General features: G+C 36.8%; 1 protein-coding gene across 18 annotated transcripts in view; it reads left to right on the top strand.

Moving 5' to 3' along the window:
• nrxn3a (neurexin 3a) overlaps positions 1–26,885 on the top strand; it is a 302,208-nt gene that overhangs the window by 203,608 nt on the left and 71,715 nt on the right. For all 18 annotated transcript variants that reach the window (XR_013206632.1, XR_013206630.1, XR_013206631.1 and 15 more), the window contains one exon: positions 23,091–23,272. Coding sequence is in view for 15 of the 18 variants with exons in the window: in XM_077239234.1 (XP_077095349.1) it covers positions 23,091–23,272 (182 nt within the window). In the remaining 3 variants the exon portion in view is untranslated. The remainder of the gene's footprint in view (positions 1–23,090; positions 23,273–26,885) is intronic.

The raw sequence follows: 26,885 nt of genomic DNA, 5'->3' as shown, positions 1-26,885 counted from the left end.
AATTGTGACTTTGCTTAATGGATGTATTCACATGCATAAGTGCGCTGTGTCGTCTATGAGGGAATGTCTCTTCCATTTCCATAAATTATATGCAGAAGTCTGGGGATGGATGTAATTTTGCCTGACAGACAACCTCTCATGAGCTCCGCCAGCGTTGTGAAAGAGCACAGCGACTTCAAATTGATTTTCCTTGTTTCTCTCCCGTTGAATCTGCGGCTCTCCGGCTAGTCTCCTCCGAGTTAGTTTTATGAGGAAAGATGTAGTGACCTCATATGCAATTTTCTTTGAACACACAGTACAAAACAAAATGAATACATGCAAATATATTTTGATATTCTTAAGTCTGGACACGTTAATAATCCACTCTGTGCTTTATTTAATAGTGCCGCAGTGATGTAATTTACTTAAACAGATTGTGAGAGAACACTGAAGTCTTGTTTTCTTTTAAAACTGACATTTTTTTTCGTATGCTGCACAGTGAAATTACTTCTTAATGTATGACTGTCTGGTTTCATTTTGTCAAGGATGGTGTAGAACTTGTAACTTAATTCAGAATAACCTTGCAGAAGCCATTATAATGTGGTTTTCTCTAAATTCCGACATTATGGGATTATCCGACTACACATCCCATCACGAATATCTGATTTTCTGTATTTTAAATGACAGAGCGGGATGGAGGTTTGCACGGTGAGTTCATCGGTCTTCGGTTAAAAGGAATCTGTTGGGGATTCCAGTGAAAGGTCATCTAAGCGGAGTTTAGATCAGGATTTCCACACAGCACGGCGTGATCCAATCAGTGCAGGGTGTGACACGGACATATAAAGCGTATTCTGTAAAGAGAGAAGAAGGGCAGTTCTTCAAAGTCTGAACAAAGGTCCAGGAGTAGTCTGGGTAAATGTTAGACGTTTACAGAAGTCAGGGAAAGTGAGCTGGTGCAGAATTGTGAGAGCAGGTGTCGTTTTTTTTTCCCACGTTCCTCTAGGATCAGTATGGAATCATATTACCGAATGTCATCATTAACAGGGTTCAACAAAGCGAGGACGTATTAAAAATCTGTGATTTAAAAAAAAATTATTTAAACCTGGAAATAAACACACAATTTTTTTTGGTTGAAAATTATAATTTTCTAACATATTATGATTAATACATTAAAGGGGTGGTAAAACACATTTTTTCAAAGGCTTGATTGTGTTTGTGGGGTGCACTGTAACATGAGTTCATGCTTCGTTTTTTAAAAATTGCATTATTTTTCATATATTTTACCTTTATTCAACACTGCTCTGCCCCTCCTTGTAAAAACAGTCTGATGGTTTCCTGCTTCTATGTAGCCAGTCCCTCAAAACTACGGAATGGGCTCAGATTGGTTAGCTGGCCCAGTGTGTTGTGATTCGCTAACCGACTAGTGCACGTTCTCCGGAAATGTCACGCCCCGTACCTTAACCTGTAGTCTAGTTTGTACTTTGTTGTATTAGGCCGGAGACACACTGGCTGCGTGGCGTGAGCGTGGCGTTTCTGTTGCGTGTCAGCTGCATCGCGTTTTCTATGTCTTTACACACCAGAAACGTGTCTGACGCGGCGCTGCTGACACGGATCACCCATGTTCGACATATGGGAGAGAGTTGTGGAAGCCCTATACTTCATGTTAAGCATAAATATAAAGCCTACTGATAAAGACACTGTCAGCAGTATTGACAGCATAGACTACAGAATTTTTGGTTCTGTATTGACAGGTGAAATATTTTAAAATTTATTTTTATTTATTTATTTATTTTTAAGGTTAGGTTAAGTATGAATGAGCATTTAACAAACCAGCAGAGCCAAACAGCGTTGTCATTTGTTTACTTCTCATTGCTAAAACGTACAATTAACAATACGAACTATTACAGGAAAACACATCGATGAAAAATAAATCATACTTACAGATTGTGGACCGTAAACAAAAGCTTCTGTTTTTAAAGTTGGAACTGCTCCATCTTTCAGAACAAGCCGATGTGCAAATTGAGCTTGTGAAGATTGTAAAAAAGCTTTCCTCCGTGTGCGGCACAGAGAGCGAGATTTGGGTCATAATAAAGTTGAGTTAAAATTAAAGTTAAAAATAAATTTTAACCATTGATCCCTAACCTCGTCCATAGGTAGGCTGAACAAAGTGGACCTGCAATCCGGATGAAAATAACAGCAGCGTTTCGACGGCATTGCGACAACTCATCTCCAAAACAGCAATATAAAATAGCCTCGCCCCGCTTATTAAGTATTCTCAGAGGAGGGGTTTATGTAAATAATGGGATAGGCTGACGTCAGCAAACCCGGAGGAATGTCGTGTAGTCCAAAACCTGTCGTTTGCTGTAGTCCTTAGAAATTGAATTATTTAAAAGCAAATATCTCCTTTTGCTTTGAACTTTGAGCGCTGTAACTTTGCAGATGTTGTTTATACTCAAACAGCAACATTACAAACTAGCTAAAGTTAGAAAAGTGAAATTGTGTTTTACCACCCCTTTAAAAATTATACAAGTTTGTGATGTAAAATGAAAAATATTTAAGATTTTAAAGAAACTACCGATCAAGTCTCTTATGCTCCCCAAGGCTGCATTTATTACATCAAAAATACAGTAAAAACAGTAACGTTGTGAAATTTTATTATAATTTTAAATAGTTGTTTTCAAATGTAATTTATTCCTGTGATGGTCTTCAGTCTTCAGTCATATGATTCTTCAGAAATCATTCTAAAATGTGAATTTTGTGCTTCTTTTTATTATTATTAAAACGGTTGTGCTGCTTAATATTTTTGTGAAAACCATGATAAATTTTTTTCAGGATTCTTTGATAAATAGAAAGTTTAAAAGAACAGTAAAGCCCATTATATTATTATTAAATATTTATATTTCAAATTAATCCTGTCACTTTTGATCAATTTAATGCATCTTTGCTAAATAAAAGTGTTAATTTTTGAGTCGCTAACCAAATAAGCTAATTATTTAACCGTGTATAGATGGTCAGATGTTCTTGCTTCTATTGAAGTTTTGTACTCAAACTGTTATACTGATAAAATAATTTATGATAAAAAAAACATTTGCATTAAATTTGAAACTATAATGTAATCATTTTCACTTGCGATTTTAGACTTTTGGGTCCCATGCTGAGTATATTTTTGTGACTAGTGTTTTGTACATCTTTGTAGCTCCACCAAGTGCTTCATGCAAAAACCTGTAAAGGTTTCCATGTATAATTTATCAAGATATTATTGAAAATGTAGGATTTTCTGGTTCCATAACTTAGGAAATTGTTATAGTAGAGGGTGTACTGAACCTTGTAGAAACTCAATTAGTTTCTTTATGGTCAGAGTCGAGGGCTCCCTATGCTACTTGATTCTGAACCTGAAATGGTGTATTGCATTTTTAAAGAGTACAAAATTAGTCTGCTCCTCAAACTGTATAGGTTTGCATGGGTAGCTCCGGGGCCTCGACATACAGCGTAAAACTCCTGAAAAAATATTATAAGGCTGGAAACAAATAGGCAGCCTGGCACATTTAACTACGAAACACACGGTTCTAGCTATGGTTTTTTTTTTTTTTTTTTGCATAATGGCTTTCGTTGCTTTAGGGAGACAAGAATTGCTTTACATTTCTCACCTTGACATCGGTATTGTCCCACGGCATAGGAAATGCGCAGGGAGTCGGTGTGTGAAAGGGGGGGAGTCGGGGCCCCCACGTCTCTCATTCCTACACTGACAAATTAAAAAGGTTACATTAGATTTTTATCATCAAAGAGAATTAAGTTCTGTAAATGGAAGCGTAAAATGCCTCCTGGGCTTTCTTTCAGAACTATTTTAATCCGTGTTCGGCTCTGATGAAACAGGCCGGCACAGAGCCTTGTGTGTGTGACGGGGGACAGGTTTCTATCTTTCGCTTTCTTTTACAGCCTGTTCCCCATTTGCACACAATAAAGTGGCTTTCAGAAGGCTTTTTTAAGTGTAACATTGTGAATATGGTACAAATTGATTTCATTATGCAGCTGAATAAACGCATAAATGCATCAAGAGACAGATTCTTTATCAGCCTCGTAATTGTGCACATTGCCATGAAGTACGGGGGGACATCATTTCCACTAATGCAGCAGTATTGCCAACCAGTGTGAGTTATCAGAGTATTGATATACCAGTCTGTATTGATTTTCTCTGTATCATTCAGAGCGTGAGCAGAAGATAATGTCAGCTTTCTCATTTAAATGATCGGCCTCCCTTTAATAACTCAGAGTGGGTATTAATGTAGCTGTCAGGTAAACCTCTGGCCGTCTTTCCTCATGTTGGTTGCTCATGGGAAATGATGCACTCCATAAGAAATAAAGCCCTTATTAAGAGAGCAAGAAGACGAGACCTCACCTGAATGGTGGGGGACTCTCATTAAAGCTGAGAAGAATATTGTGAAGGCCGCGGATTCACCTGCCTCTGTCTGCCGGAACGATTCCTTATTTGTTATGCATGTACTTTTGGCCTGTACATTCTGAAACATTATTTTATTTAAAGGTTCTAATGCTGCGTTTTCTGAACACTGGTTTCATCTTAATTGGCTTGCCACCTCTTGACCACGATGAAGCAATGTTTAAAAGCTATTACTCAGTTATTCTAATGGACAGAAAAATCTTATAAATAAATCAATTTAGTTCATTATCAGGTCTAGAGAAATAAAGTGAGAGTTGGGGCTCAAAGTCAACTTTCTCCAAAAACTGTTGCCAAATTTCACTTGAAAACAGGTGTGCAACGAAATGAATCAATGGATTATTTAATTAGTTTTTTTGTTAAATTCTGCACTCCTGCAAGAACTATACTAGCAGGGTATGTATTTTATGGTGAGTAATTTCTTTTAAGCAAATGTTTCATATTAGAGAGCCTTCATTTTAAGTGAAAAGATAATGGCTCTGCAGAGCTATGGACTATTATTAAATGTTATTTATACACATTCACTGACATAGATTACATGTTATATCACATAGGTTTCATCAAGTTACTCAAACATATGAAATGAAGGAAAAATTTTCTTGAAACACCTTTTCACCATAAAAGATATGCTGACAAATGATCAGTGAGCTCTGAGATTTTAAAATGGCATGGACATGTGTTGCACAGAAAAGCTAATGTCAATTCTTTCGAATGAGACCCAGTATGTGGTCTGATACATATGCAGCATTGCCATCATGTGAAATGAGAAAAAGTGAACCGTCCCTTCTTTAGAGAATAACAGTCATGCGTCTTGAGATATAAAGAGAATATTTAAAGCCCTGTGCGATACGGGTCACATTCTCGTCTATTTGCGTGTAAGTAAGAGAGGCTGTGAGGGTGAAAATTGTTTTCACCTCTCTGTTGAGATCATTTAAATGCATAACATCAAATCTGTTCTTCCTGCAGATGTGGACTCAAGCATGTCAATGTTTACTGATGTTTTTCTTTAGACTAAAAAAAAAAAAATCTGGCTTTGGCGATGTGGTACTGTATTCTTTGTGAAAATGAGGAATTGCATGCATTGTGAGGAATTCACTTAGCTGACAAAAAGTGTTGATGACATTATCTCTTCCATTAATTCTTATTTTATCTTTTAGAAGGATACTTTATTCTTCAAAATATATTCCTTCATTTATGGTTCCAAAGAAGAAAGTTAGACAGTTATGATATTATATCAGGGTGATAAAATGATGACAGAATCTTCATTTTTGTGTGAACTACTTTAAATAGTTTTTTTTATTATGCATTTGTTGCTATATATATATATCCTTAAATGCATGTTTTGCTAATCAATTACAGAAGTAACAATTAGAGTAACAATAGAGTAACAATTACAGAAGAATATTGTCCCTGCAGAGCTTATTTCCCAGTTCATTCAGCATCTGGCTCATATTCACGATCTTAAACATATTCTCAAAACTATTATTATCAACATCTTCAAATTCAATATTTTGGTCGCTGACTGCTTCTACACCAGAGCGACCATCAAGTGACAGTGACGCTAATATTTGATTACGTTCAAGTACTTTCTTTGCAGTAAATCGCTGAGTTTTTCTGATGATACTTCCTATTCTTTTGTTTTTACACACCCATTAATCATTAAGAGAATAGGGACAATCCTTTTAGATATTTTTTTCTCGTCTTTAAACTAGCAAAAGTGGATTAGGACACGCTCTAAGTGCACTTGCGCCGTGCGCTTTAGATCATGCGCTTATATCGTTTAAATAGGGCCCTATTAGTGAAATGTCTCTTTCAATGTCTCAGACATGCCACTTTGTGGAATAAAGGTGAATTGCACTTATTCAGTCTTCAAAAATTCAGTTATTGTTGTCCAGAAAAAAATATACTTACACTGTTACACACCTCGGGTCGTTAGTGATCCTATACAATTTTTACAAAAACGAATGGGAAAACAGTATTCTTTTAAAATTGTATTGTTTTCCTGGTTATATTGTTTATAATGCATTGATTGAGGAATACTAAGAAGGTTTATATCAAACTTTCACTACCCTGTTCTTTTTTTAACAACATCCCGGGTCACTAAAGACCCGAGGTATGCGTTTATATAACTGAACCCTTCACAGTAACTCTGTAACTTTGCTCTGTTTATTTAGCATTCCAACCAGCCTGACATAGTAACATTGTCTCAACCAATGGTGTAAGTTTGGGGTGGGGGTTATCATATATATATATATATATATATATAAAATGTTTTTTTAAATTTACCAATGGCAGTTGGGTAGATGTTTGGGAAACCTGTCTAACAGTTTAATGAATGCATCTTATATTAAGTCTAATTTTCCTGAAAACAATGTTGGAGAAAACATTTAAGAGAAGTAAATTCACTCCTCATTTATTGCAATTGGTGGCACTGAAATTATACCGTACACATTTAACATTTAAACATCTGACTAACAACAAATGTTATTGTAAGGCGTATTGAAGCATTTTCTAGCTCCGTTCTGCACATGAATCATTGTTAACAGTTTCTCTCTAGAGTCCTAATATACTGTATTTTACATTTTGTCGAAATGTAATGAAAGGCACAGGAGATTAATAAATGGGCATTGATGCATTTTTTCTTGTTTGCACTCAGCCTTTCCTTTCTCTCCAGAGCCACGTACTGTACTACACACTTGGTGATTAATCCATGAGTTGCATCAGTGAGATGGCGAACATGCTCACTGTGGCCTTCTTATCACGGCACAGGCCACATCCCAGCGTGTGCGTGGCATGTTAGAGCACCTGAGTGGAGCAGACACGGCCAACCAGGTGTAAAATCAGCAAGGCCCGAACCAGAATGCATGGTGACAGCTCTTCATGCTTGGTAGCCTTCATCTATCCTGCTTTTCGACCCACACCTAGTCCGCATCCAGCTCTCCCGATTTCTCCCTCCGCCTTGCTGAATTCTTCACACCAGAGCCTCCTCCATTTATCTCCATCCTGCAGGTCACACATGCACAGCGGGCACTAATGAGTCTGTCCTGCTGTCCCTGTCACCTGCACTGATAGATTGATTTATTAACTTTGCACTACAGAAGAGATTCACGGTGCCGCAATATCGAAGTCCCTCGTTTGGATTCTTTACATGGTGGCCACAAAAACTCGAAAAGAATAGAGCTGGAAAACACTTTACTTTTTTTCTGCTATGCTTAAAGTCACGATGAAACAGAAGTAGCTACAAATCTTTTTTTTTTCCATATTGTGAGGTACATCCGAATTTGATGAATTATGGAGAAAGACAAAATATAAGGCGGGGACTTGGTTCTTGAGACCGTTGTTGGATTGGATTATGAGATGTGGGCATTGAAGTCCAAATTAGAGGCATACATGAGATTGTAGGGATGGGGTTTAAGCGGACTAAATGATAGGAGTCATTTGTCATTTTCATTTGAATTTCCAGTTATGACATTTTGATTGAACCTAGAAAGCCTACTGTATCATATTTGATACACAAATTTCTAAGGGGTATACATTTACGAACATTATAACAACTTGATTAAAACAAACCTGTTGTACACAATCTACTACATGCCTTCTGATGTCTGATTGATCGTTTATACTATTTAGCAAGTAAAAGGCCATTTAGTATATTTCTAAAAACGTCTACCATTTTTATAAATTAAATGTAAAAATAACTTTTATTTTGTTAGTAAAATATTAGGAGGAAAACTTACTGGACTAAAGCAACTTAGGTTTACATGATTAAAATGTAAATGTAAAAATGTAAGTATCAAATATGATTAATCAGACTTCTGACATATAGAGTGATAACTGATTTAAATGCATTTTATCCAAGTAGTACATTACAAGCTATCAGAATTCCATCTTACTTTTTCGCCACATAAATAGCAGCAACTGCCTCAAATTGCAATTTTTTGCTCAGTGTGAGCCTCTGAATAAATCTTACGTTTGTTTGTTTGTTTGTTTGTTTGTTTGTTTGTTTTTGTTTCCGGGTGTGAGTTCCACCATATCACATGGGCCATAAACGCCCTTTTTTCCCTCTAAGTTCAACAAACTTCCATTTCAAATTATTATTTTTTCAAATGTCAGGTTTTACAGGGTTAAACATTACAAGGTCAAAACAAAATTTAAATATGAACCATATGCATGGATGAATTGGTCACAATAAGATCAATAACGTGCATTTAGAAAACAGACTGACTTTAAACACGTATACGTGTCTCTGAAGAGCTAGCAGTCCACCAACAGGAAAGAACGCTTTCTTGGTGTTTCAAGGTGTTGGGTTTTTTCACGTAATGCTCTCTGTACAAGCGTGTGTATATATGTTTGGTTGAAAAATGTGTTCCCTGAAGAAAGTGCTGTGTTTGGGTAGACTGCATCCACCATCATAAGCTGCCAAGCCTTTGGCTATGTAATGTTTCATCCTTTTCTACTAAGTGCGTCTTCAAAGGGAGTCGGGTTTAGCAACGTGCAGAGAGGGAGAAAAGAGTGGGAAAGAAAATAATGCGGTGATGGAAATGAATAAGCGCACACACACATAGGTGTTCACATCTTTCGGCAGCTGCTGGCATCGCAGCGGCGAAGCCATTGTTGCTTAGGAGGAGAGACAGAACAACAAAGAAAGTGCTATCAGGAGCTCCCACGTTCTGCCTTCTCTGGCCTGCTCTCTGCCTCGTTCTGAGGCAACTAATGCGATAAGAGGCACGTGCTAAAGCGCGAGGAGAGAGGGGAAGAGAGAGCGAAACAAAGAAAGAAAGAGTGGGAGATGGAAAGGGCACTGTTAGAAAAGAGCATTTCCCTCTTTGAGCTCAACCTGCTTGACGGGGCCTCCAGAGTCCAGCGTTCTTTGTGCTTCTAGTATTAAACTGCACTGCGGATACCTGCAACATTGATGATAACTGGATTATTTTGATGTTTTATGGAGATCTGTTGGTGCTTTGTTTTCTTTTGCCGCGTTTGTTCATTTGCTTTGAGGAAACTTGGTAATTTGGTTACTGTGCCCCTCCTCTGAGCTTGTTATCACATGATGTACAGTAGGTATCCTGGAATCTATGGGGTCTCTCACGTCTTCAGATGACTTAGTTTGTTTGGCCGTTCTTACTGAAAAGGACTGACTTTATTATTGAGTGTGTATACTGTACACTCATGGGGCAACCGGTAGCATGAATCATACATGTTAGCCAAGTTGAGCATGTTTGTTTGCAGTGTTGATTCTGTGCTGGACAGTTTCTTATGAGCGAGATGAAGATCATAAAACCTTAGAGATAGATAGATAGATTGATAGATTGATAGATAGATAGATAGATAGATAGATATAGATAGATAGATAGATAGATAGATAGATAGATAGATAGATAGATAGATAGATAGATAGATAGATAGATAGATAGATAGATAGATAGATAGATAGATAGATAGATAGATAGATAGATAGATAGATAGATAGATAGATAGATAGACAGTAGGGCTGGACCAGAATATTCGAATATTCGAATATTCGTTCGGTGGGTTGGTATTCGATTTGAAAATTTGACATTCGAATATTCGTTTTTTTTTTTTTTTTTGCACACCTGGGATCCCCCGCGAAACGGTTCTCACTCGCGCTTGAATAAGGCCGGCGACACACTGGCTGCATGGCGTGAGCGTCTCAGCTGTGTGGCATGTACGTTTTTATTTCAGCTCCCATGTTAACAGGTTGGAGTTTGCACACTGCCTGTGTGAAACACGCGTCTCAGGCGCGGCTCGAGCCACGCGGAAAATGCGTGCATGCTAGAAATAGAACCGACGCCTAACTGCAACGGGAGTGTTCTCTGGCTAGAGCGCAGAACAGCGGAGTTTGTATGGACCGAAGTGCATGCCTGAGCTTGTGTTTTGGGTTAAGCTGCGTTGCTTTGACATTGTGGAAAATAGAATAATAGAAACAAAATGTATTAGCCTTTTACCCGTTATTATCAATCTAAATTAATCTCGTTTTTAATTTAACTTAATTTCGTTTTTCTTTATTTAAATTTCGTTTTTCTTTATTTAAAGGAGAACTCCGGGCAATTTTTAAGTTAATCTTGATCGTTAGACCTTTGTGAGTACTGACTATAGAAAAAAAACGAACCGGATTGGTGCTTGCTACTCGGAGCTGCGACCGCGAATGCCCAGAGCTCCCACCCAGCTAAAACGGCAGCTATGGGGGCATCGACATAAAGAGCGTTTTTGAGCCTCTTAACAGACACAAAATGCAATTAAAATGTCTGTCCAACATGAACAGGGACCCTACATGTGAACAAGATGCGTTTAGCAACTTAGCCATTGTTTCAACTCACCTAAATAGTCTTTTAGACGGCAAGCTGTAGTCTCGCGCTGCAGTCCCGTGCTGTAGCCGGAAAAGGTAAACAATGTCCAGGTGGGAGGAGCGTTGATCATGTGCAACGAGTCTTCGTACATGGAATGGCATTTTTCTTCAAACGGCCCCGCTGTGTTGAGTGTGTGTAGTCATCCTTGTCAAAGTGTTCACTGCAAATGCGGTAATCTTTAGCGCGTAGTACTTCTACGGGAGTTTGCACATCAAGTTGAAATACAACTAGCCACAAACTGCAGAATCTCGAGGTCATGGAAAGGAAGACGATGAAAATTTAAGCTCTTATATTTTCGCATTCTGTTGTCACAATTCGGAAAGGCACAAACACGAACCATTTCTTCTTCACTTGTAAGCAACTCTGATCATAACTCGTCGCACATGATCAACGCTCCTCCCACCTGGACATTGTTTACCTTTTCCGGCTACAGCACGGGACTGCAGCGCGAGACTACAGCTTGCCGTCTAAAAGACTATTTAGGTGAGTTGAAACAATGGCTAAGTTGCTAAACGCATCTTGTTCACATGTAGGGTCCCTGTTCATGTTGGACAGACATTTTAATTGCATTTTGTGTCTGTTAAGAGGTTCAAAAACGCTCTTTATGTCGATGCCCCCATAGCTGCCGTTTTAGCTGGGTGGGAGCTCTGGGCATTCGCGGTCGCAGCTCCGCGTAGCAAGCACCAATCCGGTTCGTTTTTTTTTCTATAGTCAGTACTCACAAAGGTCTAACGATCAAGATTAACTTAAAAATTGCCCGGAGTTCTCCTTTAAGTTTCGTTTTTCTTTATTTAAGTTTCGTTTTTCTTTATTTAAATTTATTTTTTTCTTTATTTAAATTTCGTTTTTCCTTATTTAAATTAATTTTTTTCTTTATTTAAATTTCGTTTTTCTTTATTTAAATCTACCCTTTACTGTGTCAGTAATTTGTTAGTCAGAAAAATATTAGACTACCTTAAAAGTATTGCTTAATTTAACAGACCTGTGTGTGTGCGTTTTATATCATAGTGGAGTGTCCGTTCTCGGAGCATATAAACCCTGCCCGCGTGAGGTGCGCTGCTTCCCGCTCGCGCTGTTCTATAGCTTAATAAAAGTTTATTAATTCTGAATGTGTCGCGTCTCGCGTGTCCATCTATATTGCACCAAATGCAACACTGCACTCCCTTGTGAAGTCGGTTGGATGAACGGTTCTCGAAATAATCAAAATGCAAAAAGACAGACCAACACAGAGATTCCTGCCTTTATTAGTGAAAAGAATATGTTCAGCCCCCTCTCGCCGAAGCTTCGAATATTCGATGTTCATTACTACCGAAGCTTCGAAGCTCAAAAAATGGTATTCGGACCAGCCCTAATAGACAGACAGACAGACAGAAAGACGATGGATAGACAGACAGACAGACAGATAGATAGATAGACAGACAGACAGAAAGACGATGGATAGATAGACAGACAGATAGATAGATAGATAGACAGACAGAAAGACGATGGATAGACGGACAAACAGACGATGGATGGACAGACAGACAGACAGACAGACAGACAGACAGACAGACAGACAGACAGACAGATAGACAGATAGACAGATAGATAGATAGATAGATAGATAGATAGATAGATAGATAGATAGATAGATAGATAGATAGATAGATAGATAGATGGATGGATGAACCAGACTGGAAGAACACTATGTGTGTTCAATTTCTTTGAATTACAATTCAGTAAATTCTTAAGTCATTTGAAAAAGAAAAAAATATATATATATACATATATATCTTCTTAGTGTTTTTATTTTTTTGTAATACGTTTAAATTGTGAATTTGTTTTATACTTTCCTGAATGTTAGAATCTGAAACCATAGGTACACTAGTTCAGTCGGCATAGCATAACATGGATAGAAAAATGTCTGAACGGACCTAAAAGAGAGACTTCAGTCAAAAACATTCTGAATTTAAAGCTCATTTTCGTTCCTTCCACTGAAATCCTGTATCCATGGATGTGTGTTCCTAAGGAACACCAAGGCATTTATCTCCAACATCAAAGCGTTTATATCCAATCAAAGCCCCTGTGAGCAGGTCTGTTTGTTTAATTGGACAACATTGCTATGCAAAGATATCAGAAATCTTTTTCTGGATGAGGTCAGCTGTGTGGTATCTCAACTTCACAAACTCTCAAACCACAATGCCCTGATCAAAGTTAAACTTTGTGCGTTTTGGCCAAATTGAGGGAAAGGAAATTTGAGACTGAGTTATGTGCAATTAGAGTCATAAAAAGTGAACTACTCACATAATACCCACACTGAGACCAGAGGGACTCGGCCAAAGGATGCCACTGATCGTAAAGTTCAAGAACTTCTCCTGTTATAACTATATCATGTTCCCACCAACAGTGTACAGTACAGAGGCTGTCGTCATGACAACAAGGTGGCAACCCTTCCTCAGTGGACCAGGCAGGGAGAATAACAAGAATTTATTGGACATTAAGGAGGAAGGCTTTGGAGAATATAACCATTAGGCACCGGCAATATTGGTCACGGTGTACAAAACAACACATTACAGGATAAGACAGCCCACATATACCCCCTATGCCGTATAAAGTTATATATGCATGTACAAATCCAATATAATTCACATGAACGATCAGCATTAAAATTTAATGTGGACTGTATATACATACAGTTTCGTTTCTCTCTCTCTCTCTATATGAAAGTGAAATATATCTAAAAATATTGTAACCTATTACCATTGCTGGCTTAATGCCACCTACTAAAGTGTGGAGCAAATTGGATAATTTGTCATAATATAACCTTAGGAAATCTCGGAGAGTTGGACTCTTCACAAAAGTAGAAGTAATGGCCAATTATCCCAGTGAACAGTCAGTGTCAGACAGCTGGGGAACACAGGGAATGGTAGCAGTGAGGGTTACATGGGTTACTGCTGTGGCTTGGCTGCATTTTTCTTTTCTATTGTGTTGTGGAGACTTTGAAAGCCACATTATGTTCACATGAAAAATGTGAACTTTCTGTGGAGATTACCACCCAGTGTGTTCCCCACATAAAAATACAATTCTTACCCTAATTTAGTTTCCCACTGCAATTTAGTTACAGCAGAGACACAAAAACAGATGCATCTTACCAAAAGATCACCTTGATCTCAATCAGAATGTGCATCTTTCTTTTAAGTTGTTCTTTCTCATCGGTAAAACACAAGAATTGATGGGCAAAAAAACACAAAAAACATTCATTTACTCACCAAAATGTTGTTCTAAACCTGAGCAAGAAAGTTACAAGGAACACCGACTAAAGCGTTCAAGCTTCAAAAAGCACCATAAAAGTGGCGTAAATAAGTTTTCTGAAGCCAGATAGACTTTGGGTAGGAAGTAGATTAATATTAGTCATTATTCACTCAAAATCTTGACATCCACCTTATAGCTCTTATAGCTCCACCTGCACTTTCTGATTCATGAACAAATCATTCTTGTAAGTCTGATCTCTCAATGAATCTTGATTCGGTTTACAAAACCTGTCTGAATTTTATTATCTGTCATTATAATTAAAGAATGATAATGATAAACTGAAAAAAAAAATATATATAAGCTAAATATAAGTTTAATTTTATCATATTATATTAATAATGTTTCCGTTTAAATATTATTAATATTCATTTAAAATTAATATCTATTATTATTATTATATTAAGTTTTATGGTCCACAGTGAAAGAACACTTAATTTCCCAGAATGCACTGGAATTGGAATTAAAAGTCAGTAAATTATCATTCCTATCTCACATACGAAATGTCGAATCTGTCTAATCTAGTTCTTGAATTCAACTCACTGACTTGATTCGGTCATTTTAAGCTATGCTATGACTTCAGAAGTCTTGAAATATAGCTACCTACTTTTCTAGTGATTTTTGCGTTCAACTTAAGTTTGAAATGACATATGGGTGAGTGACTGCTGACAAAATGTTCATAATATTGAATTCAAAATTAATTATTCATTTAACAATCAAATGAATCAAATCAAAACAACACAGCGGTTACCCAATGCTATCTTGAATCTAAAAGCAATACGGAGGCTATCGTTGCGAGAGAACTGTGCTTAAAGCCAAGTCATCAGTCATTCTCTGTAATTATGATGCTTCTCATTTGTCTTCTCTTTTGTGTGGCAAACACGTAGAGATTATTCACAGTAGATGAGCACATTCTGCTTCAAGGATGTGCTCCATCCTGCTGAAAAGCCAGCCATGAAATACAGCCCGACAAGAAATTGGCAGAAATGTTCACAGTCATCAATGCCGTGAGTGACGTCATCGTTCTCGTAGAAGCTTTTGGTTTCAGCGAGCCTCAGTCCCAGTCTTATTTTCGGTATGTGCGGCGAGACCTAGGTAGCTTTGAAATGTGTAACACGATTCCCCTGCCCACAGGACATTTGCACAATGGATGCTGTCTCTGCATGTGTTTGTCGAATGGAAGTAAGTCATAAAGCTTGCCACTCAGCCACATTACGAATACATTTCCTAATCTTTCAGCTCTAGTGAATAGGGAATCAATATGCTGTGTGTTGTAATGATTATCCTTCCCTGCTCGTCGTGTTTGCATGTCTCTGAAACAATCCATAAGCAAACATATAGATTTTTTTTTTCTTCGGATGCTGTTATTGTTGTCAATTAAAAATTAGCTGGAGGCTGAAATGCCAAATGTTGGCTCACATTTCCTGCTGTATTTCAGAGAAATATGTCGTCAGATGAGGTAGCACTTTATGATTGGCACAATTCCTGCACAGAGTTTATTTAGTTAAATAAAATCTGTTAATCTCCCAAAGCAACTGTCAGATTTTTCACAGATGAAGAGGAATGATTGGGAACTGAAAAATGCAAACAGTTGAAAATTTGGAGAGGCTGCTGTGGATGCCAAATATTCATAGTAATGTGATATATTTTTGTCGTTTTTATTGAGAGAGCATAGGAAATTAGAAGAAGAATACACTGTAAAAAAATATTGTTGGTTTAACTGGTTGCCTTAAAATATTCATTGAAATAAAAAATATCAATACAATGAAGGATATTGATTTAATCAACAGAAACCATAATGTTATCTGACCTACATTAGTTATCTAAGTTGATTGGACAAAATAGAATAAAAAATGATCTCACACTCACAAGAGCACTATGTGCACAAGTGGGTAAAAAAAAAAAGAGGCATATATTCTCATTGCTAAAATGCAGTCTATTTCTCTTCTGAATCATCATATTTTCATATGTACTTTTTAAGTGTATTTTGCATCTCTTCCACCTTAGGTCTCTGTATTATAGGAGAAGTAAAGTTATCCGATTCATGAATGAAATATTCTTGTAAGTCTGATCTTTTCAATTAATCTTTTGATGTGGTTCACAGAATCTGAATTATTCGTTTAAGAATGGTAATGATGAAACATGTACGCTAAATATGTTTCCTTTTTTCATATTATATCATAATAATGTTAATATAATATTGAAATAATAAATTAACATTTATCTGACACTTTTATCCAAAGCGACTTACAATTGCTATATGTCAGAGGTCGCACTCCTCTGGAGCAACTAGGGGTTAAGTGTCTTGCTCAGGGACACATTGGTGTCTCACAGTGGATTTGAACCCGGGTCTCTCACACCAAATGCATGTGTCTTATCCACTGCGCCATCACCACCCATATGGCGTGGTGTAATAATATCAATATCAGAATAAATGTATAAAATATGTTTTATCAATATGTTAGGAATGTGTTTTACATAATTTACTTTTATTGTTAATTTAATTAAATAAAAGTAGACCATATGTTGAATTCAGTGTTATTGTTAAACTAAAATTATAAAAAATATTTTTTTGTTAATAAAGCTGAAATAAAATAAAGTATAAATATTAGATGAAAACCATATATATAAATAAAATAAATTAAAATTAAAAATTGTTACATTGGCAACTAACTACAATAAATAGTTAAACTGAAATAAATTCAAATTAAATTAAACCTAAATAGATTTTTTAAACTAAAATTAAAAATGAAAACTGAGAATACAAAAATAAAAGATAGTAATAAATTCTAAAATAGTATATCAATAAAATAAAATAAAAAACACTGGTTGAATACTGTTTTTAAAGTGTTTACAGAGCTGCAGTGGTTTGGTTTGAGGCGTGGCTATATGTTTGTTTGACCAGTGAAAGTCATTATAGTTTTGCTATTGCTAGCTATTCTACAATTACACGCATTAGTAATCATGCAAAAAAATAAAACTGCTTGAAATTTGAGTGGAGGGAAATTGTAAACATCCAATGAAGGTAATGAGGTTTTGTGTTCGAGCATTTTGTCAACCCTCCTACGCTCTTAAATTAAAAAGAAAACTAGACAGCTATGGAGCAAGACAGGTTTTTCTAATTGTTTTGTTCTCATTTCTGTTTACATCCTTGATATTCATGATTAGCATTTTTATGTTCTTGTTGTGTTGATGAGACTTTTATCTTTTTATTCTGGCGATTTTGGTTGGCAGTACCATCTCACTCCTGAGTACTGGTCCTCACAGTAATCATTACCTCTATTGAATTTCGCTCTCTGGGGAAAGACTTGACTGCCAAGCAGTGCGGCCTGAGCAACCCCCTCTTCATGATTGAACAAAAAAGACTTCTCTCTAGTAGGTAAACATGCTAGGAATAAGTTTTAGTGCAATGGTTGGGAAAAATGATGGGGAGAGGGAGGGTTAAAAAGGGGAGCTGAAAAGAGATCTATCAAAATGCCATCTTGATGCCAATTTACCGTATTCCTTCTTTTTAGCTCCACATTGTGCAACGAGAGCTATGTTTGTACTAAGTCTGCCTATCTGTCTCCCTCCTCGATCTCTGAAGCGTTTACAGAAACATTCACCAAGGATCGCTCGGCCAGTCATATCACACTTGGTCTTGAAAATGAAAGAATAAGAATGTTATTCATGCAGTTTCCCAAGTGCCCCACAGGCAGAAATGGGTTTATTCAACTCACATATCTTCTGTGGGTTTCACGCTGTGAAACTACGAGCATAACTCATTTGCTAGTTAAATTAAAAACCCAATTCAAACTGAAAGTCAATGACGTATGTCTAGTATCGCTGCCTTTTTTGTCATTGTGTTTGAATCAGAAATGTGGTAAATGTGAGTCTAGAACTTCACAGCAACTCACATTCAAGTTTCTGAGCAGACAGGACTCCTACCTGCTCGCCTTTCTAATCGCCTTCTTATCTAAGTAGCTCAGAACCAATTGCTGAGCTGATAGACTTTAAACCTCCCGACACTCGCTGTGAGAGCGGCTCTATACTGTTGACTCTTGGGATCATTTTAGCACAGTGCCTGACTGCTTAAAATACTCTATTTCAGATATTACATCTTTGTGTGTACAGGCAAGCAATTTTTTGAACGTGGATGTGTCGAGCTGAAAAGGAGAAGCTGTGATGTATGTGATCAGATTGAGCTTTTGAACATTCTCATCTTACAGGCAAATTTGGGGGGACGAAGCTTAGGAGTGCTATTTCCATTTCACACTTACAGAATATCAATATGGAAGGTGCGGGCGAATCACGTATTGAGCGGAGGCATCTCATCTTCACTTACATTATGATCTTATGCATGATCAAGCGACAGGTCTTTGAACTTCCACCTTGCATGGAAGACACGCCATTCTTTTATCTGTCTTGCCACTGTCTTGTTGCAGTTTTAATGCAGCAGCTGAAGGCTGTGGTTTTCACTATGTGACACGCTGCATGGAACTCTTTATCATGTGTGCTTTATCACTTTAACCATACGTCTCAAAGGAACATGCCCTTGTTGGTGATTGTCCTTTAACAATGATAAGCGAAGCTGAGATGAGATGATTAGACTGCAGTTTTCTGTGGTTATATACTTTTAAACCAGATGAGGTGAATTTCCCCTAAGTAATGGTGTCTCTCAAGGTGTCATCAAGTTCACCTATTGTGGTGTTCTCAAAAAAAGAATTAAAAAAATAATAACATATATATATATATATATATATATATGAAGAGTTCAGATGCAAAAGCCTCTAAGTGCCATCTGAAAATTTATTCTAGAATGATCATTTTTATCAAGCTCGTATATATAAGTTCATTAATTTCAATTAAATGTCAATGAAAATGACCTATTAATTGTCATTTAAGTGAAATTACTGAACTTAAATATACGAGCTTGATAAAAATGATCATTGTAGAAGAAAATTTCAGATGGCTCTTAGAGGTTTTTGCATCTGAACTCTTCATATATATATATATATATATATATATATATATATATATATATATATACTGTATATATAAACACACACACACACACACACACACTGCGGCCGAATCACAGCCGTGATGAGAGCATTATTGCATGGCTACTCGTGTGATATTGCTCATTTATAGAGCATAATCGTAATTGCATTTGCTTAAAATTTTCATTCTAAATTACATTTTGTTTTTAATTCATATATTTAATATATTAGAATATAGTATTTTATATAGTTTTGTTTAATATTTATACTACTATTACTATTATATTATTATTAAAAATGACCCTGTGGTTTCCCATGCTTTGACCATACAAATAATTGAATTATTTAAGCACAAGGGCTTATGGGTATTTTTTTTTTCTTTCTCAGCCTTGATTTTGGACTTAATTATATGGATTTTGAACCCGAGGGTAGAGCACTGTATTTATTTGTCGTCTTATTCTAAAATGTGACATTTGAAGTGTGTTTAATATTTAATTAATAGTACATTGGGACCTACAGTTTCGTTTGATATGCAGTTACTTAGTGACAAAACATTCTTATTACCTGCTTTCCCAAACATTTGTTCTTTTTTTGGTACCTTAAAGGGTTTCTATAACATTCACATCAGCTATACAGACATGAATCATATCACATTGTAGTGTACGTAAACGTGGGGAAATGTCCGGATGTTTTCCGTTACGCTATTTAAGATAATTGACTGGTTATTGATTATTTAGTCTATGTATTGTAGGTCAGTGGACTATCTACCCTCCATTTGAAGAGATACCGCCCTTTTACTTAATGGAAAATTCTAACCAAGGCAACCATTAGTAGTTGAAACCTTAAAATAAAATCTAGACATACATTGTATGCGTCTCAATAAGTCCTTTCTTCTTCTTCTTCTTTTCTGTTTGTGGGGTTCTGTCCTCATTTAAATGCTTATCAGGTTAAGATTCACATTAGCTGAGTTGTTTGAAGCTGGCAGCTAATTTATTAAAGAACATCCTCCATTCTGCAGGCAGGCACTGCTTTGAGTAAACCATTGACACTCCTTCCTCTTTATTAAAATGTCCCACTGCTTTTCCCTTGTACGTCTTAATCTGTAATATATCACTGAAAATATCGGCGAGCTCATCAAAATGCAGAAAGGAACGGCACACTTAGGTTTCTTAATTGTTTTAAAAGCCTCACAGTCATTACATTTCTGACATAACAGCGCAAGTCTAGAGCAACTCCAAATCATTAAAAAAAAAATGGAAAGGTAATAACCTTTAAGTGCTTTCTGAATAAAAACGTAATAGCAAAAGAATTTGTGCCTCTGCTTATGATATTAAATGCATTGGCTCTGAATAATTTTCATTCAAACACAGACATGTAAGTGCAAATGAGGTTCAGTTCTGTCTTGTCCGTGAGCAAAAGATTGCACCTATGGCGGCATCGCATCTCCAGCTGTGACTTACCGTTCTGTATTGTTGCGATCTGTCAGAAGTTAATGACGGATGCGTCGCCTGTAACAGTAAATTCTTAACTTCCTAATGCGTCTGGACGCATCTTGCATAGACATTTCATGCTGCTGCCCCGATGACTTGCCAAGCTGTCAAGGGAAAGATTCGCTGAAGTCAACGACTCAAATTGAGAATGAGAGCCATAAAGGGACCGTGCCTGCTGGAGATGGAGGGGGGCGATATATTGTGTGAGTGCATGATCCGCTCCAGGGCCAGATGTTCCACTTGACAGGCCCCTTGAGTGGAGGGCAGTCCTGCCAGCTGTCTTCCTTCCTAGCGTACATGCAGCCATTTGTTGGTTGAGTGTTGAAAGCGGAGGGAAAATCAACAGAACTGCTTTGCACCACAATCCCACCATTGCAACTGTTGTCCAAAACAAATAGTCCCGTGAAATTGCAGTTTAACCAACAGTGCTTTTGTTTACCGTGAAACCGTTTCAGCATGCACCGGTCAAATCAGAAAGAATTGTTGCCCTACCTCTATTCCAGGTGAAGACTTTTGCGTTTACCTTTTCCACTAGTATAATGCATGATAATAACAGAATTCATTTATCAAAGGCTTCGGCTGTTATTCCCTGGAAAGAGTTATATTTAACTTGGATAGGTCACAGCATTTTCCAGCAGGCTCTACTGAGAATATGAGCCTGAAGAATTATGACTTTTCTGACCCAGGTGTGGGCATTATTCATGCTTAAGGTCTGATCGCTAGTGCTACGAGAACGCGAGTAAGAGCTGCCGCTGACTGTTTAAAAATGTCAGGACATTTCTCAAAGTCTTTGACCTAGTTGTGGAAACTTGAAGAGGACATTTTAGTGGCATGTCATTGGTTTCTTGTACTAGTAGCATTTTTGGCTGTGACAATGTGACGTTTTCTTCTGGTTTATATTTTGCTGTTATTTGTCTACTGCATTTGAAATTACATGTCACTAACATTGTGAATTTCACTAAATAGAAATAGAATAACTAAATAGAAAGTTGATTGATATAGATTTTTTTTTTGTTGAAATGTAAAAGCCTTTACTGTCCCTGTCGCATCACTGTAATGCAACCTCACTGAATACAATTATTATTTTCTTTCAAATTAATAGTATTAATATTTTACTGGCCCCAAACTGTATATATAGGCTTCTTAAATGTAAAGTTTACTTTGGCTTAAAATACATGTTACAAAAATTTTCTATATGCTATATTATTAGGGTGACCAGATTTCTCGGAGTGGAATACGGAACAGATACAGAACGCATGCGTATAGAGGGAATGCACGTGAAGTCACCGTTGGCCGGAGTGACTGCAGTTACGCCCACAAGTGGCAAAAAGACTGAGCGGCAGCATTGGTTTTCAGTGTGAATGCTGCGGAAAAACACACAAAACGCGTCTAAAACGGGAAAGAGCTTTGAGACTGACTGTACAACTAGATTTGACAAGAAATATGAGGAATATTTTTACAGACTACCTAAAGCTACAGAACAGAGAAGCAAATAGATCGCTACAATTCATAGAAACAACTGGACTCCAGGCAGCGAAAGGTGGATTTGCAGTGGATGTGTCAATATGCTGAATTTAGTGGTAAAATCATTCTCTATATATTGTATTGTTATATATTGCAGTGACAACTCATCAATCAAATATTTACCACTGTATATTCTGTATAATTTGACATTTTTAAATAAACACTGACAAAAAACTATACAAGTTTTAAGTCTCTAGAAGATATGATGATATATATAACATTGATAAGTGATCACCTGGATTTAGACCTGCCTATTTTGTATTTATATAAAGCATTCACAGGCAAATTTGCTGTATGTATTTCCCTGGTGTCAAAATCAGGCACATATAAATGTCAGGAAACACGATTCCTGGCTGCATGTTAATATCCATGGATCACTGGATCTTTAGTAAGTTGTAAGGAACACTATATTGAGTCCAATCTTTAGTTTAAACTGATAATCGTTTGTTTTACTTGCGTTTTCGCAGTTTCCCCTATTAAATCCTGTCACGCAGCTGCTCTTCTGCCACTCAGTCCGGCTGAGGGGGCGTGTTCCAGCGGGAAAGTGACGTTAATGCATTCCCTCTATTAATGCGTCTTACATGCGCTTCATTAGGCACACTAGCACACACACACAAGGTCTCTCCCTCTCTGTCATGCGCGCTACACGGTTTGAACGTAACATATATATTCACTTAGCCTTTCGGAAACGAAACCTATTATATATAAAAAATATATATATATTAACGATGAAATAAGGGACAAAACATGATTTTTTTAGAATAAGTCGGGACACTAAAATTAGAGTGGAAATACGGGGCTGTCCCGGGAAAAACGGGACGTCTGGTCACCCTATATATTATGTATTAGGCTTTTTAATTGTCACACTTCATTTTTTTTTTTTTATGAAAAGGTTGTTCTGCACACAGTTCCATAAAAACCATTAGTGTCTCACAGTTTAAATACATTCAGAGTCAAGTCTCAGTATTACATAAGCTAATCTTTGCATCTCTTATTGTTTTTACAGCTGGAACAACGTATATCTTTGGGAAAGGAGGAGGCGTCATAACCTTTAACTGGCCAGCCAATGAGCGCCCGAGCACCCGTACAGACAGGCTGACAGTGGGCTTTAGCACCTCTCTCAAGGATGGTATCCTGATCCGCATCGACAGTGCCCCCGGCCTGGGAGACTACCTCATGCTCCACATTGTAAGTCAGAGCTTTTTATAATGTCGACCACCAATCTAACCCTAACCTGATCGCCCACATCTAGAAATGTCAATACTAAAGGTCAACAACAAACATTTTAAATTCGAATATCTCTACAACCCTTTAACATGTTTGGAAGTAGCAAGAGCACACAGTAGACGTGTAGAGATCTGAAACCCTGTTCACACCGGGTGTGACTAGTAAGCTGTAGCAGCATGAGTCTGTCTACTCTGGAAGTGCTGAAGCTGTACACTGATGAAAATTATTTTGTGGTGAAGTTAATTCTACAAAAAAAACAATGTAATTTACATGAAAAAGTTAGTTCAGGCAAGAATTAAAAAAACTAAGTAAATTCTATATTAGTTCTCAATTCAAGAGTGTAAAAATGAAAGCGTAAATATCAACGTTATAAAATTAAGTAAAATTACTCAACCTTTCTGATACTGGTGTTCCCATCATGCACTGGGCTTTGAATAATTAATAAGGTTGATTTTTCCACTGTTTCCCAGCTGTATTTACAGTTTAATTCCATGTTATATTGTTTGAGTGAAATGTATTGCAAAGGAAACAAAAACAAAATATATGTTACTCAACCTTTTACTAGCCAAGTTAAAATTACTTTGTTACTTTCACTTAACTTAGTTAAGTAGAGTTTACTTAATTCCAAATGTGAAATCTATATAAAAATATGTGTGCAAAAGCTTGCCAAAGAAAAATTAAATAAATTGTTTTTTTCAGTGTACATCGTCTCTGAATGTTGACTTAAGGCCTGTTTAACACTAGATATGTATGCAAAGCGTAAGCAGCTTGTATTTTTTTCAGTGCCCATGTTGGCTAAAATACATCAGAGTTAACATGAAACAGCACATTTCACCATAAAATCATAAAATATAAGTGAGGTGTTTCACTGGTGTCTCACATGTTTCACAGCCACTGTACGACATTCAGCACTGTGAAAAAACACACACATGAAAACACATTATTGGCAGGATTTTTTTTTCCTTCCAAACCTCAAAAGCCTGTTAATTGATAAAAACTGGTATATCTTAACTTTAAGACTGCTTTTATCATGTAAACTACAAATACAGCATGATATATATAGTATGTGTGGAAGGGGAACACATGGTTGCATCACTGCAGCGTATGCTGGCCATCATAAATCAAAGCACGTGACAGACAATGGTCAGAGAAGAACACCTGCAAAAGGAGACACTTCAGAATAGGGCTCGATAGCACAATTTTGGCTTCGAACTGCGGATTGTGTATACTGCAAATACAGACGAAGATAGTCCATAGTACGGTTGCACGGTATACCGGTAGTGGGAAAATAGCACATGTGCTGCTTCCGCTCTGCTTTTATTTGATCAAACAGTAAGAACGTGAAATATTATCACACTTTAAAATAAATGTTTGTGCTTTAATATATTTCAATATATAGTCTGTGTATCACATGCGATATACTGGGAAAATATTGCATGTGCTGCTTACGCTATGCTTTTATTTGATCAAAAATACAGTATGAACGTGAAATATTATCACACTTTAAAATAAATGTTTTTGCTTTAATATACATTTCAATATATATTTATGTGATGGCATATAAATTAAATGTAATATATATCTATAAGATAATTTAAACTAATAAAGCTCCTAACTAAGTTTAGAAGAAGAATTATAAGGGAATAAAACACATGCTCTTATATTTCTTACGTAAATTAATTTAATTTCATACAGACATGCATAATTAGTGGTCAGAGTAGCTCTAGAGCTTGTCAAGAATAGATGCATATCAACACAACGCAGCATACGCTTCCACTGTAGAAGCTGCATTGATTATAGGACAGATTATAATCTGTCGAAATGGTTTTCAAATTTTTTATTTTATTTTATATAACAACACCTCTGTGAGTGGATACCTTGTGGGTGGTTTCTTTTTCTTTTTTGTTGCATGTCCTTGTAATTAATCAATCCAGGAATAATGATGCCTCTCAAAGTGCTGTTTTGAGTTGCACAGCTTCACTTTTCAATTAATCTTGTATTGCGTCAATGCCACAGAAGTTTGTCACTCCACACAGCTACATTATAAAAACCTGTTCCTCAGATCAGCAATAACAACTGTGAATTACTTCAGAAGTGGTGTGTTTTATTTTGCTGACCTGCTCAATGCTCTTTTCAAATTATTAAAAATCAATACATACACCACACGGAAGCTCATCAGCTTTTTGTCTACATTTTATCCATGGCAAAGGCTTCTATTTGGCCGGATGTGTCCATAATGTAAATAATTCAGCACTCATGTAATGGATGCTGGTACGGTAATTAACCTGCTTTTCTGAAAGACAAAAGGATTCATTTTCAGACAATGTTTGTCACCAAGGGGTATTTTACTCATAAATGAACAATGAGGTCAATAGAGTGTTTCTTTTTTTTTTTTTTTACATTCAATACATGGCCAACGGAATGTGGATAAACACACTTATATGTGCTTTTTGAATGTTTCATTTCAAAATAATTGGCACATACTTTTAGCCATTCATGAAAGAAAACATTGTCGATTTGTATTTCCTAATAAATGGTTCACCACATAACTGAAAACATCTGACTGTACAGTAGATTATTGCGAGTATATATCGAAACTGATAAACAAACAAAAAGTCATATCTTATCACGTTTGTACATAAACAAGTGACCTTGTAGTTTAACGGGGGCGGCTGTCTATTTTTTGTCAGAATGTGAATAGGGAATATTTCTCTGGCTATCTCCATCTGTCCACTAGTTTTATTGTGGCCCACGTTGGTGGTCCACTGGGAGTCTTGGAGCTCTGTAATGGGCAATATAACTAAGGGCATTTCACTAAACCCTCACCCCCTGCCTTTACCCTTTATGACACACATGGACACACATACACACCCTCCCCGTTATAGCAGTGTAGTGCTGATGGAAATCAGCCTCTTCTGCCAAATGAACTAAATCTAGAGCACAACTCTAGAGTAAAGGGAATTAAGCTGCCCGTATTTTACAGGCTGTTTCAAACTTGCGTAGCAAGTGATTGGGAGTTGCCTTTGATTAGCATGTACTGGAGTGGAATTAATATTTGCATTTGGAACACTATACAGGACACATTACTCTCTTTTTAGATTGGTGCCCTAAACGTTTAGTCCTCGAAACATTTAAAACCACTAATGTGTTTATATTCAACTTTAGGAAGAGTATTACGGTAGGTGACGATGGATCAAAATGTCACTGCTTTATTTTGGGCTGATTGTGGAAGGCTCCCTCCACTCATTTATTCTGCGCTGATAATGAGTGAGGTATTTTCAGCTGTAAACGTCCGTCTCTCTTACACTTCTGAACTGAGCGGCTGGTGACACCATGGAATCCCTTGTTAGACAGTTTCCGGCAACAAGGGAAATGTCAGTAGTGTTGCCCTTCAAACATGTCACCTCTGAAATGGCAAACTCTGTGATAGATTCTGCTAACCAAGCACTTTATATCTGGCCTTAAACAAACCATATAATCAATCAGGGTCAAATTAATATCAAAATTTAGACCTGAAATACTGTCTTGTGACCAGCATTATTAATTCATTTTTCAATTAGTTTTGTTCTTGAGA

This window comes from Siphateles boraxobius, unplaced genomic scaffold, assembly GCF_051911475.1.
Source record: "Siphateles boraxobius isolate OS27281-9 unplaced genomic scaffold, OSU_SipBor_1 22, whole genome shotgun sequence".
Lineage (NCBI taxonomy): Eukaryota > Metazoa > Chordata > Actinopteri > Cypriniformes > Leuciscidae > Siphateles > Siphateles boraxobius.
Note: the sequence above shows the minus strand (reverse complement) of the source record. Positions and strands in the feature narration are given on the sequence as shown.